This window comes from Carcharhinus amblyrhynchos, chromosome 23 (assembly GCF_965287045.1).
Source record: "Carcharhinus amblyrhynchos chromosome 23, sCarAmb.v2.hapA, whole genome shotgun sequence".
NCBI lineage: Eukaryota > Metazoa > Chordata > Chondrichthyes > Carcharhiniformes > Carcharhinidae > Carcharhinus > Carcharhinus amblyrhynchos.
This window is the reverse complement of record NC_137346.1, coordinates 3,314,659-3,331,323: the sequence shown is the minus strand read 5'-3', so window position 1 is coordinate 3,331,323 and position 16,665 is coordinate 3,314,659. Positions and strand designations below refer to the sequence as shown.

The 16,665-nt window shown below is 46.0% G+C and overlaps 1 protein-coding gene across 1 annotated transcript in view; it reads left to right on the top strand.

Moving 5' to 3' along the window:
- The window catches only part of pitpnaa (phosphatidylinositol transfer protein, alpha a), a 43,578-nt gene that overhangs the window by 21,854 nt on the left and 5,059 nt on the right, over window positions 1-16,665 (top strand). The window contains exons 5-9 of the mRNA XM_080211044.1: window positions 2,233-2,240; window positions 11,163-11,237; window positions 11,886-11,969; window positions 15,048-15,125; window positions 15,631-15,741. Coding sequence (XP_080067170.1) covers window positions 2,233-2,240; window positions 11,163-11,237; window positions 11,886-11,969; window positions 15,048-15,125; window positions 15,631-15,741 — 356 coding nt within the window. The remainder of the gene's footprint in view (window positions 1-2,232; window positions 2,241-11,162; window positions 11,238-11,885; window positions 11,970-15,047; window positions 15,126-15,630; window positions 15,742-16,665) is intronic.

The window sequence follows — 16,665 nt, the reverse complement described above, 5'->3', positions numbered from 1 at the left end:
TTCTCTTCAATGTTCCCAAAAGGCAAGGCACTTTTAATTCCCCGTTAGGTGCTGCTTCTGACTGCCATCCTGATGTGTACTTACCACCTGCTCACTTCACACCATACGCACGGATCAATTTAATGAGTCTGCTGCAGCAACAGTGTGCATTTATATAGCACCTTTAGCAGAGTAAGAATGTCCCGAGGTGCTTCGCAGGAGCATAATCAAATAATGACGAGCAGCCTTAGAGATATTGAACAGATTGCCAAAAGCTTGGGTTGGGGAGGATGCAGAGGGGGCTGAGTGTCCTGATGGGATGGGCACACGCACACGTCTATATACACACACCTCGGTACGCACACATACATGGAGAATGCTGCCTCTTTAAAAGCACCTCACTATCAGCTGCAGCAACATCCTACTCTGTTGCTGCTCATTTTAAATGCGAGCTTGTTGTTTAAGTGGCGAGATGAGTAAGGGAGATTAATCTCACCTCGTTCCGTTCTCTGAAGTATAATCCACTACAAGTAGAGCAAAGGTAACAAAGATCTTTACTGCTCTTTAATTTATCAGCCTTAGTCCAGTGCTGTTGGAATGTGACATTGTCATGACAGTGCAGTGACACAGGATCCCTGAGCTGTGGATAATACAGTGTCACTTCACAACCATGTAAATATTTCATTGAGCCTACAGACTGACAGGAGCAAACTAGATCAGAACCTGAGAGAAGGCCACTTTCATAAAACGTGTCAGCTGCTTGTTGTTTTGAACGGTGAATTACTTTGCAGTGCAGTAACTAGAATATATACAAATGTAGATGTAGACAGCCTGGTCCCACCAGTAGCTGTGAGACATGTACCTTGCTGTTCATCCCATGCTGCCCTGAGACCTATCATCCACCTGGACGTTTAGGCAGCGGGGGTGTCTCACCCCCAAAAGCAGCACTTCTGACAAAGCAACACTTGTAGAGATGCCAGTGTTGGACTGGGGTAAACACAGTAAGAAGTCTCAACATCAGGTTAAAGTCCAACAGGTTTATTTGGTAGCAAAAGCCACTAGCTGTGACTTTTGTCACCAAATAACTCTGTTGGACTTTAACCTGGTGTTGTGAGACTTCTTACAATGCAACATTTCTCTGGGATTGCTTTGGCATTTTTAGAATTCATTTACAGGATGTGGGTGTCGTTGGCTGGGCCATCATTTATTACCCACCCCCAGTTGCCCTTCACAAGGTGACAGTGAGCTGCTGCAGTCCCTGCTCACCTCACTGCAATGAGGTGCAGTAAGTACCTGCACTGCCAGACAGGTGCTCTGTCACCAAAAGCTCACTCTTTTGTGTGAGGATTCTGACCTCTCACCTTTATCTGCAGTCACATGGGTGAATGTGGCCTTTTCACACAGCACTTACCATCAGAGCCATAACATGTGCAGCCCCTTCCCAGCTCTCTCTGTTGAAGATGGCAGGTTGAGAGTCCAGTTAGCCTGTATCCCTCTGGGTTAGGATGTGAACCAAGGCCCTAGGGTCAAATCTGCTGTGATTCTTGGATAAGAATGAGGCACAAAGGCAGTAAGGGCAGTGCATTATGTAGCACCCTCCTCTTCAATAAAGAATATTAACAAAGAGCTTAATTCCCAACTAACTCAGCGATCTGAGTGTTCAAATCCCATCGAGAGAAGTTGTGAAATTGGATCCAGTCACTTTGGTAATTCCTGGATTGCATCGAGGAAAATGACCTTGAAAGCTGTCAAATTGCCATTTAAAAATTAAAAACAGAAGATCTAGAGGGGGAAGGGAGTCTGTCACTTTGTTCCTGACCCTGGGGACAATGTGGGATAAGCAGTCCGTACCAGGGTCACCTAGATCCTGAAAAATTAAAGAATCAATCTACACCAAAGAGGATATTAATTCTAAAATTAAAGCAAAATATTGTGGAGATTGGAAATAAAAGCACAAGAGACTGGAAAAGCTAACGGGTCTGGCAGCATCTGTGGAGAGAAACAAAGTTAACGCTTTGAGTCCAAAATGATTCCTTGATATGAAAAGTTTTTACGGCACTTTTTGAAGCTGTTAGTTCTAATTTGGGTTTAATTGGTAATGATGTGACATATTGTGAAGTGATTCCGGTTTGTGCTGCTAACCAGATTGCCAACATTGCCTGGTTCATGAGGCGCTGTCTGATGTATCACTATTGCAATGTCCTTACACTTCTTTCTTCTCTCTCCTATGTCACTCTGTGCTGCTGGCTCCAGTCATTACAGTGAGTATCTTTAGAAGAATCAGTCTGTGATGTTATCCAGATCTGTAGGGTGGGGCAGGGCTGGGATTTGATTTTAGTGGTGGGACCTCATGCATATACATCTTTCCTTAAATAAGGATACCAATACAGAACGCAGTACTGCAGATGTGGCCTCATGAATGCTGTGTACAACTGAAGCACAATCTCCCTATTTACATATTCAATTCCTTTCGCAATAAATAGGGATGGGCAATAAATGCTGGCCAGCCAGCCTCACCCGTGTTCCATGAATGAGTAAGAAAAATAACATTCCATTAGCTTACCTAATTGCTTGTGGCTCCTGCCTTTTGTGACTCCCAGATCTCTCTCCATTTAGAGATTAAGTTTTTTTAATCCTTCCTGCTAAAATGAATAATGTCACGTTAGCCCACATTTTACTTTTATTTGCCAGGTTTTTTCCCCCACTCTTTTACTCTTTCTATGTCCCTTTGTAGCATCCTTACATCCTCTTCACAAATTGCTTTCCTACCTTTGCATTGTCAACCAACTTAGCAACCATATTTTCAGCCCCCTCATCCACATCACTTATGTAAAGTGGATGTACCAGCGCTGATCCATGTGGAACCTGTCACATTCTACCATCCAGAAAAAGGCCCATTTATGCATACTCTGTTTCCTGTTAGCTAGCCAATCTTCAATCTATGCCAAAGTCCTACACCCCACACCATCAGCTTTTATTTTCCACAGTAACCATCGATGTGGCACCTTTACGGAATGCTTTCTGGAAATCTAAGTGCAGTACATCTACCAGTTCCCCTTTATCCACAGCACATGTGACTCCTTCAAAGAATTTAATTGGTTAAACATGATTTCCCTTTCACGCAACCATGTTGACTCTACCTGACTGCCTTGAATTTTTCCTAGTGCCCGGCTATAAAGTCTTGAATAATAACTTCTATCATTTTCCTACGATATTAAGCTAACTGTCCTGTATGTTCCTGCTTTCTGTCTCCCTCCCTTTTTGAATAAAGGAGTTATATTCACCATTTTCAAATTTAATGGAACCTTCCATGAATAAAAGGAACTTTGGGAAAAATAGAATCAATGCATAAACTATCTCACTCGCCATCAGAAGCCAGCTCAGTCCCATTTTCCTGAGTTCCTCCCTCCCTCCCATGTCCTGATTGCAGTTATTTCGGAGATGTTATTTGTGCCCTCTACAGTGAAGACCGATACAAGATACCTGTTCAGTTTGTTTGCCAGCTCCTTATTTTGCATTGTTGATTCTCCAAACTCACTCTCGCTCCAGGGTCAACAATCACTTTGTACACATCTCATCCTATTTTCTATTGTCCTTAGCTCTGATGAAGAGTCACCCAGACTCGAAACATTGGCTCTGTTCTCGCTCCACAGATGCTGTCAGACCCGCTGAGATCTTCCAGCATTTTCTGTTTCAAATTCCAGTGTCTGCAGTAGTTTGCTTTTTAAGACATTTTGTTAACTTTTCCTATTTAAATAACTACAGAAACTTTTGCTATTATCTTTATATTGCTGGCCAGCTTTCTTCCATATTCTAATTTTTCTTTCTTTAATCTTTTTGTTATTATTTGTTCTCTCTACTTTGGCCAGTCTCCTGACCTGCTACCCACTTTTGCACAGTTATATACTTTTTCTTTGAGTTTGATACCTTTTTTTAGTTAACTGCAGATGACGGATCCCCTCCTGGAATTTTTCTTAAATATCTGCCACTGGATCGCTATTGATTTATCCATTAACCTCATTTACCATTTACTGTAGCTAATTCTGCTTTCATTCCCACAATTTGCCTTATTTAAGGTTAAAATAGTAGTCTTGGATCCACTCTTCTCTCTCCCAATATAGATTTCAATCTCATTATGATCACTACTACCAAAGGATGCCTTCACAATGAGGTTAATCCTCTCTCATTGCACAAGAGGTTATTGCAGAAGGTCAGGGGACATGGAGTTGGGGGTAGGGTGTTAGCGTGGATAGAGGATTGGTTGTCAAATAGGAGGCAGAGAGTGAGGGTCAATGGGTGCTATTCGGATTGGCGGATGGTGACTAGTGGGGTGCCCCAGGGGTCGGTGCTGGGGCCTCAGCTATTTACCATTTATATAGATGATCTGGAGGAGGGAACCGAGTGCAGGGTGTCGAAATTTGCTGATGACACCAAGATTGGGGGAACGGCAAACTGTGCGGAGGGTGTGGAGAGTCTGCAGAAGGATCTAGATAGGCTGGGCGAATGGGCCAGGAAATGGCAAATGGAATTTAATGTTGGCAAGTGCGAGGTGGTCCACTTTGGTAGGAAGAATGGTAGGAAGGACTATTACTTACGTGGCGAAAAACTGCAGCAGGCGACGGTGCAGAGGGACCTCGGGGTCCTTGTGCATGAATCGCAAAAACCCAGCTTGCAGGTGCAGCAGGTGGTCAGGAAGGCGAATGGGATGCTGGCCTTCATAGCGAGGGGGATTGAATATAAAAGTAGGGAGGTCTTGCTGCAGCTGTATAGGGCATTGGTGAGGCCGCAGCTGGAGTACAGTGTGCAGTTTTGGGCGCCGCACCTGCGCAAGGATATTTTGGCCCTGGAGGGAGTGCAGAGGAGGTTTACTAGGCTGATACCGGAGTTGAGGGGATTCAGCTATGAGGAGAGGCTGAATAAAGTAGGCTTGTACTCGTTAGAGTTTAGAAGAATGAGGGGAGATCTCATTGAGACGTATAAGATGATGAATGGGATGGATAGGATAGAGGTGGAGAGACTCTTCCCGCTCAAAAAAGACAGTAGGACTAGGGGGCACAGCCTCAAGATAAAGGGGAGGCGGTTTAGAACGGAGTTGAGGAGGAACTTCTTCACTCAAAGGGTGGTGAATCTCTGGAATTCTCTGCCCGTTGAAGTGGTGGAGGCTGCCTCGCTAAATATTTTTAAGAAGCGGGTTGATGGGTTTTTGATAAGAGGGATTAAGGGTTATGGGGAGAGGGCGGGAAAGTGGAACTGAGCCACGACAGATCAGCCATGATCTTATTGAATGGCGGGGCAGGCTCGAAGGGCTAGATGGCCTACTCCTGCTCCTATTTCTTATGTTCTTATGTAATATCAGGTCTCGTGTAGTTTGGAGTTGGCTCCTGAACCTGCTGTTCTAAGAAGCTACCTCAAATATTCTATGAATTTCTTGTCTATTGCTGCCTTTGCCCACCTGATTTTTCCAGTCTCTATATAGCTTTCTGCCAAGCTCCTATTATCTCTTTTATACTCTGCTCAAGTGTGTGGCTACAATTATGGGCCTGTATGTCATCCCCACAAGTGGGTTTTTTGCCTTTATCATTTCTAATCTTTACTCAAATTTTTCTCCAACCAGTCTCCTGAACTTAGCTCAACCCCCTCTATTGTGCTAATCATAAGAACATAAGAAATAGGAGCAGGAGTAGGCCATCTGGCCCTTCGAGCCTGCCCTGCCATTCAATAAGATCATGGCTGATCTGTCGTGGCTCAGTTCCACTTTCCCGCCCTCTCCCCATAACCCTTAATCCCCTCTCTTATCAAAAACCCATCAACCCGCTTCTTAAAAATATTTAGCGAGGCAGCCTCCACCACTTCAACGGGCAGAGAATTCCAGATATTCACCACCCTTTGAGTGAAGAAGTTCCTCCTCAACTCCGTTCTAAACCTCCCCCCCTTTATCTTGAGGTTGTGCCCCCTAGTCCTACTGTCTTTTTTGAGCGGGAAGAGTCTCTCCACCTCTATCCTATCTATCCCATTCATCATCTTATACGTCTCAATGAGATCTCCCCTCATTCTTCTAAACTCTAACGAGTACAAGCCTACTTTATTCAGCCTCTCCTCATAGCTCAACCCCCTCAACTCCGGTATCATCCTAGTAAACCTCCTCTGCACTCCCTCCAAGGCCAAAATATCCTTGCGCAGGTGCGGCGCCCAAAACTGCACACAGTACTCCAGCTGCGGCCTCACCAATGCCCTATACAGCCACAGCAAGACCTCCCTACTTTTATATTCAATCCCCCTTACTATGAAGGCCAGCATCCCATTCGCCTTCCTGACCACCTGCTGCACCTGCAGGCTGGGTTTTTGCGACTCATGCACAAGGACCCCGAGGTCCCTCTGCACCGTCGCCTGCTGCAGTTTTTCGCCCCGTAAGTAATAGTCCTTCCTACCATTCTTCCTACCAAAGTGGACCACCTCACACTTGCCAACATTAAATTCCATTTGCCATTTCCTGGCCCATTTGCCCAGCCTATCTAGATCCTTCTGCAGACTCTCCACACCCTCCGCACAATTTGCCTTTCCCCCAATCTTGGTGTCATCAGCAAATTTCGACACCCTACACTCGGTTCCCTCCTCCAGATCATCTATATAAATGGTAAATAGCTGAGGCCCCAGCACCGACCCCTGGGGCACCCCACTAGTCACCAAACATTAATTAATAGAGCCACCTCTCCATCTTTTCCTAACGTCCTGTCCTTCCTAAATGTCACACACCCTACAATATTCAGGTCCCCATCTCTGTCACCCTGTAGCTATGTTTCTGGAATGGTTATCAGATCATATTTATTTGTTTCTATCTGCGCTGTTGGTTCACCTGTTTTGTTTTGAATGCTCTGTGTGTTCCGATACAGGGCCTTTAATTTTGTCCTTTTGTTTTCTAATTTGCTTGTAGCTTTGTGCTCCCTGGCTCTTCCAGACACAGTCTGTCAGTTTTCCACATTAATATCGTTCTCTCTTCCCTTGCCTCTGCACTTTGATGTACCAGATCTGTGTATATTTGATCCCTTGCCCCACCACTAGGTATTTTAAAAACCTCTTTACTTCCCTAGATCACAAGTCCCAGTGCGTTTCAGGTTAAAATGTCCTAACAGTACATGTTTTCCCCAGTACTGGTTTCAGTGTCCCAGAACCCACTTTTCCCACACCAGACTTTGAGCCAAACATTCTAATCTTCTTTTCCCTGCGCCAATTTGCAAGAAACCTGGGTAATAATCCAGCAATTATCCTTGAGGTTCTGTTTAACAGAGGGGGTTTTCACAGTAACTTCATTACCGTGTGAAGGTAAGCCTACTTGTGAGCAATCAATAAACTTTTTTTAATTTGATGCCAAGCTCTGCAGAACATGCTGCTTTGTCCTGCCTATGTTACTGAGACCTACATTGACCATGGTACCCTAATCCTCCCCTCCTACTGTTAACTTCCCCAACACAACCATCTGGAACCTTGCTGTTTATAACAGAAAAGAGTCAGTCCCCCTCGCAGTACAGTCCCCTACTGTAACTCCATGCCTTTTTGCTCCCCCTACTTGAATGACTTCCTGCACCACAGTGTACATGGCCAGTCAGCGCATCCCCCGCACCGCCACCACCATCTAAACAAGCTGAGAGAACCTCTAACCTGTTCATTAGTTGCAGAGGCTGACACTCCTGCAATCCTGCTCCCTGGGTCCCCTTAACTGGCCCAGCTGTAGTCACACCCTCCTTTCCCTGACCGTTTTCCAGATCAGAAGACTGTATCCTAAAGGGTGTACTGTCTCCTGGTACAAAGTGTCCAAGTTACTTTCCCCCTCCCTGATGTGTTGCAGTGTCTGCAGCTCAACCTCCAGCTTGTTGACTCTGAGCCAGAACTCCTCGAGCTGCAGATATTTGCTCTGGGTCACACACTGATATCCTGTAGCTCCCACATACTGCAGCTTTCACATGCCACCAGGTCTCCAATCCTTGTGTGCGTTAATTAACTACTAAATTATTTATTTATTCAATTATTTAGTCTGTAATGCATTTTAACAATCCTATTGCAAATTCCTGTACTATTTGAAACCTTAGGAATAGATCTTAATCAGTTGCCAGATAGTCACCAGGCAGCCAGCTTCTTCCCCCGTAGCAGAGCGAGAACCAATTTAAGTGAACAAGTTAATGAAAGAACAGGAGCATCTCCTTCCTCTTCTCCTCAACTCCCTCAATTCACCAAACTCTCAGATTATAGTCAGGGATGGCATGGTGGCACAGTGGTCAGCACTGCTGCCTCACAGCGCCAAGGAACCGGGTTCAATTCCCAGTTCGGGTCACTGTGTGTGTGGAGTTTACACATTCTCCCTGTGTCTGCGTGAGTTTCCTCCGGGTCCTCCAGTTTCCTCCTGCTGGCCGTGCTAACTTCTCCCTCGGTGTACCCGAACAGGCACCAGAGTGTGGCGACCAGGGGATTTTCACAATAACTTTGTTGCAATGTTAATGTAAGCTACTTGTGACTAATGAATAAACTTTAACTAATGCCAGGTCTCTGAGATGAGTGAATCTAAATGCTCTGTAAAAGCACAGCTGAACTCTAGTGGAAAAAAGCCAGTTCAGGCCAGCTCCCTTTATAAATTACCTACAGCTACCGCTGCCAAATTCCTGCCTTAGTCCCTTGGATGAGATGCAATTAAAATTGATTAGACATTTTGTGGGAATGGTTGTGAAGGGGAAGATAGAAGCAGATCACCGTGGCTGAGGAATGAAGTGAGAGATTTTACAAATATAATCCATGCCTAGACTTCCATCAGATTACATAGAACACACAGTGTAAAAATAGACCATTCGGTCCACCCTGTCCGTGCTAGCATTTTAAACTCCACTTGAGCCTCCTCACATTTTATTTTATCTAAATCTATCATTATAGCACCTAGAACATAGAACATTACAGCGCAGAACAGGCCCTTCGGCCCACGATGTTGCACCGACCAGTTAAAAAACAATGACCCTCTAACCTAAACCAAACCCTTTCCATCCATAAACCTATCCACGGATCTCTTAAACGCCCCCAAACTAGGCGCATTTACAACTGCAGCAGGCAGGGCATTCCAATCCCTCACCACCCTCTGGGTAAAGAACCTACCCCTGACATCCGTCCTATAACTACCACCCCTTAATTTATCCCCTATCCTCCTATTTATCTAATGTCGTCTTAAATGTATCTGCACTATTCACCTCACCCATTCTAAGTGATAGGCACCAGACAGTTTCACACTGCTGGGAGGAGGAAGAATCATAGAATCTCTATGGTGCAGAAAGAGGCCATTCAGCCCATTGAATCTGCACTGGCCACAATCCCACCCGGGCCCCTATTGCCATAACCCCATGCATTTACCCTAGCTAGTCCCCCTGACACTAAGAGGCAAGTTAGCATGGCTAATCCACCTAAACTGCACATCTTTGGGCTGTGGGAGGAAACTGGAGCACCCGGAGGAAACCCACACAGACATGGGGAAAATGTGCAATCTCCACACAGACGGTGACCCAAGTCGGGAATCGAACCCAGGTTCCTGGCGCTGTGAAGCAGCAGTGCTAACCACTGTGCTACTGTGCTGCTCCTTGATTAGTCGGGGGGGGGGGGGGGTGGTCATAAGGCCAGTCAAGAGGAGGATTTTAGCTACAGCAGGCTGGAGTGGGGAATCTGAGTCTATCACCAGCTGCCTCTTCACTGTTTTGCTCTCTATCATATCCTTGTTTAAAAATACAGCTCCCACATTTGAGATGGGGACGAGGAGAATTTTTCTCAAGGGGATGAGTCTCTGGAATTCTCTTCCTCAAAAGGCAGCGGAAGCAGAGTCTTTGAATATTTTTAAGGCAGAGCCAGATAGATTCTTGATTAACAAGCAGGGTAAAAGGTTACTGGGGGTCAGAGGTATGAGTTGAGGTTACAGTCAGGTCAGCCATGATATTGAATGGGCTTGGGGCCAGTGGCCCACTCCTACTCCTGTGTTTGACTATCAGCTAACGTAACTAAACCATGCGTATCAAAATAGTCACGCCATAAAAACTCTGCTAACGGTACCAGTTGATTCCTTTAGATTGAAGCTATTGAGTCCCCAGGAGCTTTGCCTCCAGGGAGGCATCACCAAGCTAGCTGTGCCAGAGTCTGAAAGGTGAGCACTTTAAACCCTCCCCCCAGCAGGCAGCAGTTTTATTCTGGAGCCTCCCAGTTTCCTTCAGAATTTCCAACCCCCCAACTTTGTCGAATCTCCGGTGAGGAAACCGGACCAAAGAGAAACCCAGAGTTTGGCTAGGATAGGATAATCAGTCCTGAACTGGACCGACTGCCTTCCCCATGACAGGCACAAAGAAACTCCCAATTCACTTTAGCATGTAGTAAAACCAGCACCCTAACTTTGAGATTATTTTTCTAAGTATTGTTACTATTATGATGTAGACATGCTGGTGTTAGAATGGAGTGAGCACATTAAGTAGTTTCACAACAGGTTTATTTGGTAGCACGAGCTTTCGGAGCACTGCTCTTTCATCATCTCATGACGGGGCAGTGCTCAGAAAGCTCGGGCTACCAAATAAACCTGTTGGACTTTAACCTGGTGTTGTGAGACTACTTTCAATATATTATGTTTAGGAAAACTATAATAGATCCGTCTCGCTGCATGAGAAGCTTGTTCCAGAGTATCTAAATCCCTGTTTATAGGGCATTCAACATTGCAATTTTATAGATGAGTGTTTCTCAATGAGGGGGTTTGGGAATCAGGCAGAAGACCTTGGGGTTGGAGGGCCTCCAGCCACAGGTGGGTTGGGGATAATGATGAGCAGCCGTCTCTCCCTTTGGGACTTCCATTCTTGGTTCGGGAAGCTGCTGATCCAAACTCGAACATCTCTGCTCCTCCCCGGTGACAGGGAGGCACACAGCCCCTAGACCGTTGGATACTCCACTGCTATTCCCATGAAGTGGCTGCTTGTGTGGAGTCCTGGTGGAATATTATTAACTGAAACTGGACAGGGAACAGAGGATTTGAGTTTTGAGGGGGGAGTGTGAAACCAGGAGGAGTTGTCATTTCACTCCAGGTGCAGCCAATTCCTCCTCAGTCAGAAGAGCAGAGTTTTCCTGCATGCTGACTGTTAATTATAACCTGGAGACAATATTCACTTTCACTTTTCACCCAACAGAACGAGTACATGAAGGATGACTTCCTACTCAAAATCGAAACTTGGCACAAGCCTGACATGGGAAATGTAGAAAATGTGAGTAACAGACCCATCCCCGCCAGTACTGTACCCCAGTGTTATACAGGGACAGACCCGTCCCCACCAGTACTGTACCCCAGTGTTATACAGGGACAGACCCATCTCCACCAGTACTGTACCCCAGTGTTATACAGGGACAGACCCATCCCCGCCAGTACTGTACCCCAGTGTTATACAGGGACAGACCCATCCCCACCAGTACTGTACCCCAGTGTTATACAGGGACAGACCTGCCCCCACCAGTACTGTACCCCAGTGTTATGCAGGGACAGACCCGTCCCCGCCAGTACTGTACCCCAGTGTTATACAGTGACAGACCTGCCCCCGCCAGTACTGTACCCCAGTGTTATACAGTGACAGACCCGTCCCCGCCAGTACTGTACCCCAGTGTTATACAGGGACAGACCCAACCCCACCAGTACTGTACCCCAGTGTTATACAGTGACAGACCCGTCCCCACCAGTACTGTACCCCAGTGTTGTACAGGGACAGACCCGTCCCCGCCAGTACTGTACCCCAGTGTTATACAGTGACAGACCCGTCCCCACCAGTACTGTACCCCAGTGTTATACAGAGACAGACCCGTCCCCACCAGTACTGTATCTATTTGACTTTCATCCTAACGTGTGCTTTCCCTCTTGTCAGATCCATGGTCTGGAACCAAACACGTGGAAGAATGTTGAAGTAGTTCACATAGACATTGCTGATCGGAGCCAGATTCATGCTCGGGTGAGTTCATTGTAACTGAAATTTACAGCAAGCTCTCCAATCCTAAAGGAACCTGAAGACAGCAGGATATTGTGTTTGAATGTTCTCAGCACAGATAAAGGAGAAAACAAAACTCTTGTATTTTGTTCGCATGTTTAAAACAGTCCCGGTTTGTCTAAATATCTGGACACTGACAAAACAGTTGTCTTGTAGGATAGTGAGGTTGTACAGTGTCCTGGGCTGAAATCCAGGCTTGACACAGCAGAGAGGTTTTGCTGGTTTGTTCTCTCATCCCCGCCCTCAGCCACTCCAGGATGGGTTGAGTTTCGCTCTGTTTATTCCCCAGTCCAGGAGGCCCAGCACCTTGCACCCGTCCATCAACTCTCACTTCTTCGGTTCCCACTTTCTGCATCTGAGCCTGAGTTCAGCCTCTCCGGATCTTTGACTGGCTGACACAGAGACCCAGCAACCCTGGGTGCTGACTCCCACTTGGACATGAAGCTGAATCTGTTGTTTTGCTCGGTGCAGGTTGAGCGGCTGAGTGATTCCAGATTTCCAGCCCCTGCAGGGTTTTGCTTTCCGAGACCCAATCCCGTGCTGTATATTTCTTGTCAGCAGGTGGCACTGTTGGACTCTTGGTAGTTGCCATGTGGCCCATGCCACCAGACTTCTGATTGGACCTAACTCTCATTAACTGATCTGTACATTCTGCATTCTCTCCTTTCCTTCTCTATGAACAGTGTGCTTTGTCTGTATAGTGCACAGGGAACAATACTTCTCACTGTATAGTAATACTAATCGCGCCACACAAATGCCAGGCAATGACCATCACCAATAAGAGACACTCCAACCACTGCCCCTTGACATTTAACAGTGTAACCGTCACAGAGACCCCCACTGTCATCACCACACAAACACAGTGGCTGCAAGAGGAAATCAGAGGCTGGGAATCCTGCAGCAACTCACTCACCTCCTGACTCCCCAAAGCCTATCCACCATCTTCACAAGTCAGGAGTGTGATGGGATACTCTCCACTGGCCCGGATGGGTGCAGCTCCAACAGCAGTCAAGAAGGCTGACACCATCCAAGACAAAACACCACATTTGATTGGCACCACATCTGCTAACATCCACTCCATCTGCCACCGACGCTCAGTAGCAGCAGTGTGAACCATCTACAAGATGCACTGCAACAATTCACCAAAGATCCTTAGACAGCACCTTCCAAACCCATGACCATTCCATGTAGAAGGACAAGAACAGCAGATACCTGGGAGTGCCACCACCTGCAAGTTCCCCTCCAAGTCACTCACCATCCTGACTTGGAAATATACCATTGTTCCTTTGCAGTCGTTGGGTGAAAATCCTGGAATTTCCTCCCTAATGGCATTGTGGGTCAACTCACAGTTGCAGCGATTCAAGAAGGCAGCTCACCACCACCACCTCGAGGGGCAACGAGGGATGGGCAATAAATGCTGGCCTAGCCAGCGATGCCAATGTTTCACAAAAGAAAAAGTGACAATCACTCAAATCGAATCATGTGGTATGTTAGCACTCTTTGTGAATAGCAGTTTGATATTACTCGATAAACCTTTTTTGTTCAGACTTGCATGAGGTTGCTGTGAAGATTGAACTGTAAGAGCTGGCTGTGATCTGAACTGAACTCTAGAACACTGCAGTGTTCCAATCAACCTGTGCAAAGAGTGTGATAGGTGGAATCCTGCAGGGGCTATGCTGGGCCCTCAACTTTACAGTTTCTATCAATAACTTTAGTAAAAGGGGGAAGGCACGGCAGCTAAAAGACACAAAGGTAGGAAAGTATGTTGTGAAGTAGACGTAAGGAGGCTGCAGGTGGATATGGATCTGAGTGAGTGGGCAAACATCCAGCAGATGGAGTTTAATGTGGGAAAATGTGGAGCTGTTCACATTGGCAGGAAGAATAAAAAAGCAGAATATTACATAACCAGAGAACCAATGCAGCATTCCAAAGTGCAGAGGGATCTGGGTATCCAAGTGCATGAATCACAAGAAGTTAGTATGTTAGCTTGTAACCGAGAAGGCTAATGAATGGACCCTTTATTATGAGAGGAATTGAACATAAAAGTAAGGAAGTTATGTTTCAGTTACTCGGTATTGGTGAGACCACATCTTGAATTCTGTGTGCCATTTTGGTCTGTTTAAGGAGGGGTGTAAATGTGTTGGAGGCGGTTAGGAGGAGGTTTACTAGATTGATACCTGGAATGGGCAGGCTGTCTGAGAGGAAAGGTCGGACAGGCTGGGCTTGTTTCCACTGGAGTTTAGAAGAGTGAGTGGGGGGCACTTGATTGAAGTTTATAAGATGCTGAACAGTCCTGACAGGGTGGATGTGGAGAGGATGTTTCCTTCTGTGGGTGCACCCTGAACCAGGGGGCACTGTTTAAAATTAGGGAGCACCCTTTCAGAACAGAGGTGGGGAGAACTTTTGAGGAACTGTGGGGCTCTCTGCCTCATAAGGTGGTGGCGGCTGATCATTGAATATTGCTCTGCCAGCCTGAGCTCAGATATTCTCTTTTTAAGGATGAACCAGCTTTTGAGGAAGAGGGGATCTTGAGGTTGTTGGCCCCCAATGCCATTTTGAAGAATTAAATGTTTAAAATTTACACGTGTCAGCAAAGTTCCCACATTCAGGCCCATCTTTCAGTAAACACTGGGGACAGAATTGAATACTGTCCACCATCACGGGTCCAGCTGCAGCCTCTTTAAAAAGCTTGTGGCCAGATTGACAGAGTCTATAGTCCACACACTCCAATATCTTCATGTCTGTAATATTAATCATTCATTGATTCTAATTCTGGAGGTGGTGTATCTCAATGTAAAATAATGCAGTCAGGATCACAAGAACTAGGAGCAGGAGTCGGCCATCTGGCCCCTCGATCCTGCTCCACCATTCAATAAGATCACGGCTGATCTTTTCATGGACTCGGCTCCACTTACCCACCCGCTCACCATAACCCTTAATTCCTTTACTGTTCAAAAATGTATCTATCCTTACCTTAAAAACATTCAATGAGGTAGCCTCAACCGCTTCACTGTCTAACCATCTCCCTGTCATCAATTCCAGGATTACAAGCAAGAGGAAGATCCCGCAATCTACAAATCCGTCAAGACAGGCCGTGGAAAGCTTGGCCCTAATTGGAAGGTACAGACCATGTGATCAATTGACCTATTATCAAACGTTGGCTCAAATGTGTACTCATGATTTTTATAATAAATATTCAAACAATACAGCAAAGCAGAAGGGTTAAATACAGAGTGAAGCTCCCTCTACACTGTCCCCATCAAACACTCCCAGGACAGGTACAGCACGGGGTTAGATACAGAGTAAAGCTCCCTCTACACTGTCCCCATCAAACACTCCCAGGACAGGTACAGCACGGGGTTAGATACAGAGTAAAGCTCCCTCTACACTGTCCCCCATCAAACACTCCCAGGACAGGTTAATTACAAAAATCTTTTCTGCACTGAACTTGTCCTCTCAAAGGCCCTCAGTAATGTTGAAACTCTATGTATCAGGAAGATTCACCAATCTCATCTCAGGGCTACGAGTGATCTTGCCAGCAGCACCCAATCCTCAGATTGAATCCTTTAAAAGCTGCAGTGGAACAGGTCCCCTGGATAGCTCATCTCTCTCCATTCTGTTGCAGAAAGAACTGGCAAAGCGAAAAGATTGGCCACACATGTGCGCTTACAAACTTGTGACCGTGAAGTTTAAGTGGTGGGGCCTTCAGAGTAAAGTGGAGAGCTTCATCCAGAAGGTGAGTGAGTCAGCAGGAAGACAGAGCAAAGAGATACGCACTGAGCTAATACCCGCTGGAGAGGGAGAAGTCAGAGTGAGGAGGTGAAGTTATCCAGCACTGATACACAATTCAAGTGCTTCAGTTACGATGAATAACAATCTGTGTAACAATCTGCACTGTGGAGGCACGTTGCCAGGAGATGTTTAGTTCGTTATGTCTCTTATGAGAATGAGGCCATTCAGTCGATTGTGCCTGTGCCAGCTCTTTCAAAGAGCAATCCAATTATTTCACTGACTTTTGTTTCAGATTGATAGACCGTAAGATACAGGAGCAGAATTGGGCCACTCGGCCCATCAAGTCTGCTCCGCCATTCAATCATGGCTGATACTTTTCTCATCCCCATTCTCCTGCCTTTTCCCCATAACCCCGATCCCCTTACTAATCAAGAGCCTATTTATCTCTGTCTTAAAGACACTCAATGACCCGGCCTCCACAGCCTTCTGTGGCAAAGAGTTCCACAGATCCACCACACTCTGGCTGAAGAAATTCCTCCTCATCTCCCTTTTAAAGGAGCATCCCCTCACTCTGAGGTTGTACCCTCTGGTTCTAGTCTCTTACTAGTGGAAACATTCTCTCCATGTCCATTTTATCCAGACCTGTTAGTATTCTGTAAGTTTCAATTAGATCCTCCCCATTTTTCTTAACTCCATTGAGTACAGACCTAGAGTCTCTAACCGCTCCTCGTATGACAAACCCTTTATTCCTGGGATCATTCTTCTGGACCCTCTGGCCCCCCCCTCCAAGGCCAGCATATCCACACTTGGGTATGGAGCTGAAAACTATTCATAATACTCCAAATGGGATGCTGTCCAGTTCCCTTTTGAAACTTCTTACCAGCACATTCTGCTTGGTAAAAGAACATAACATAAGAAATAGGAGCAG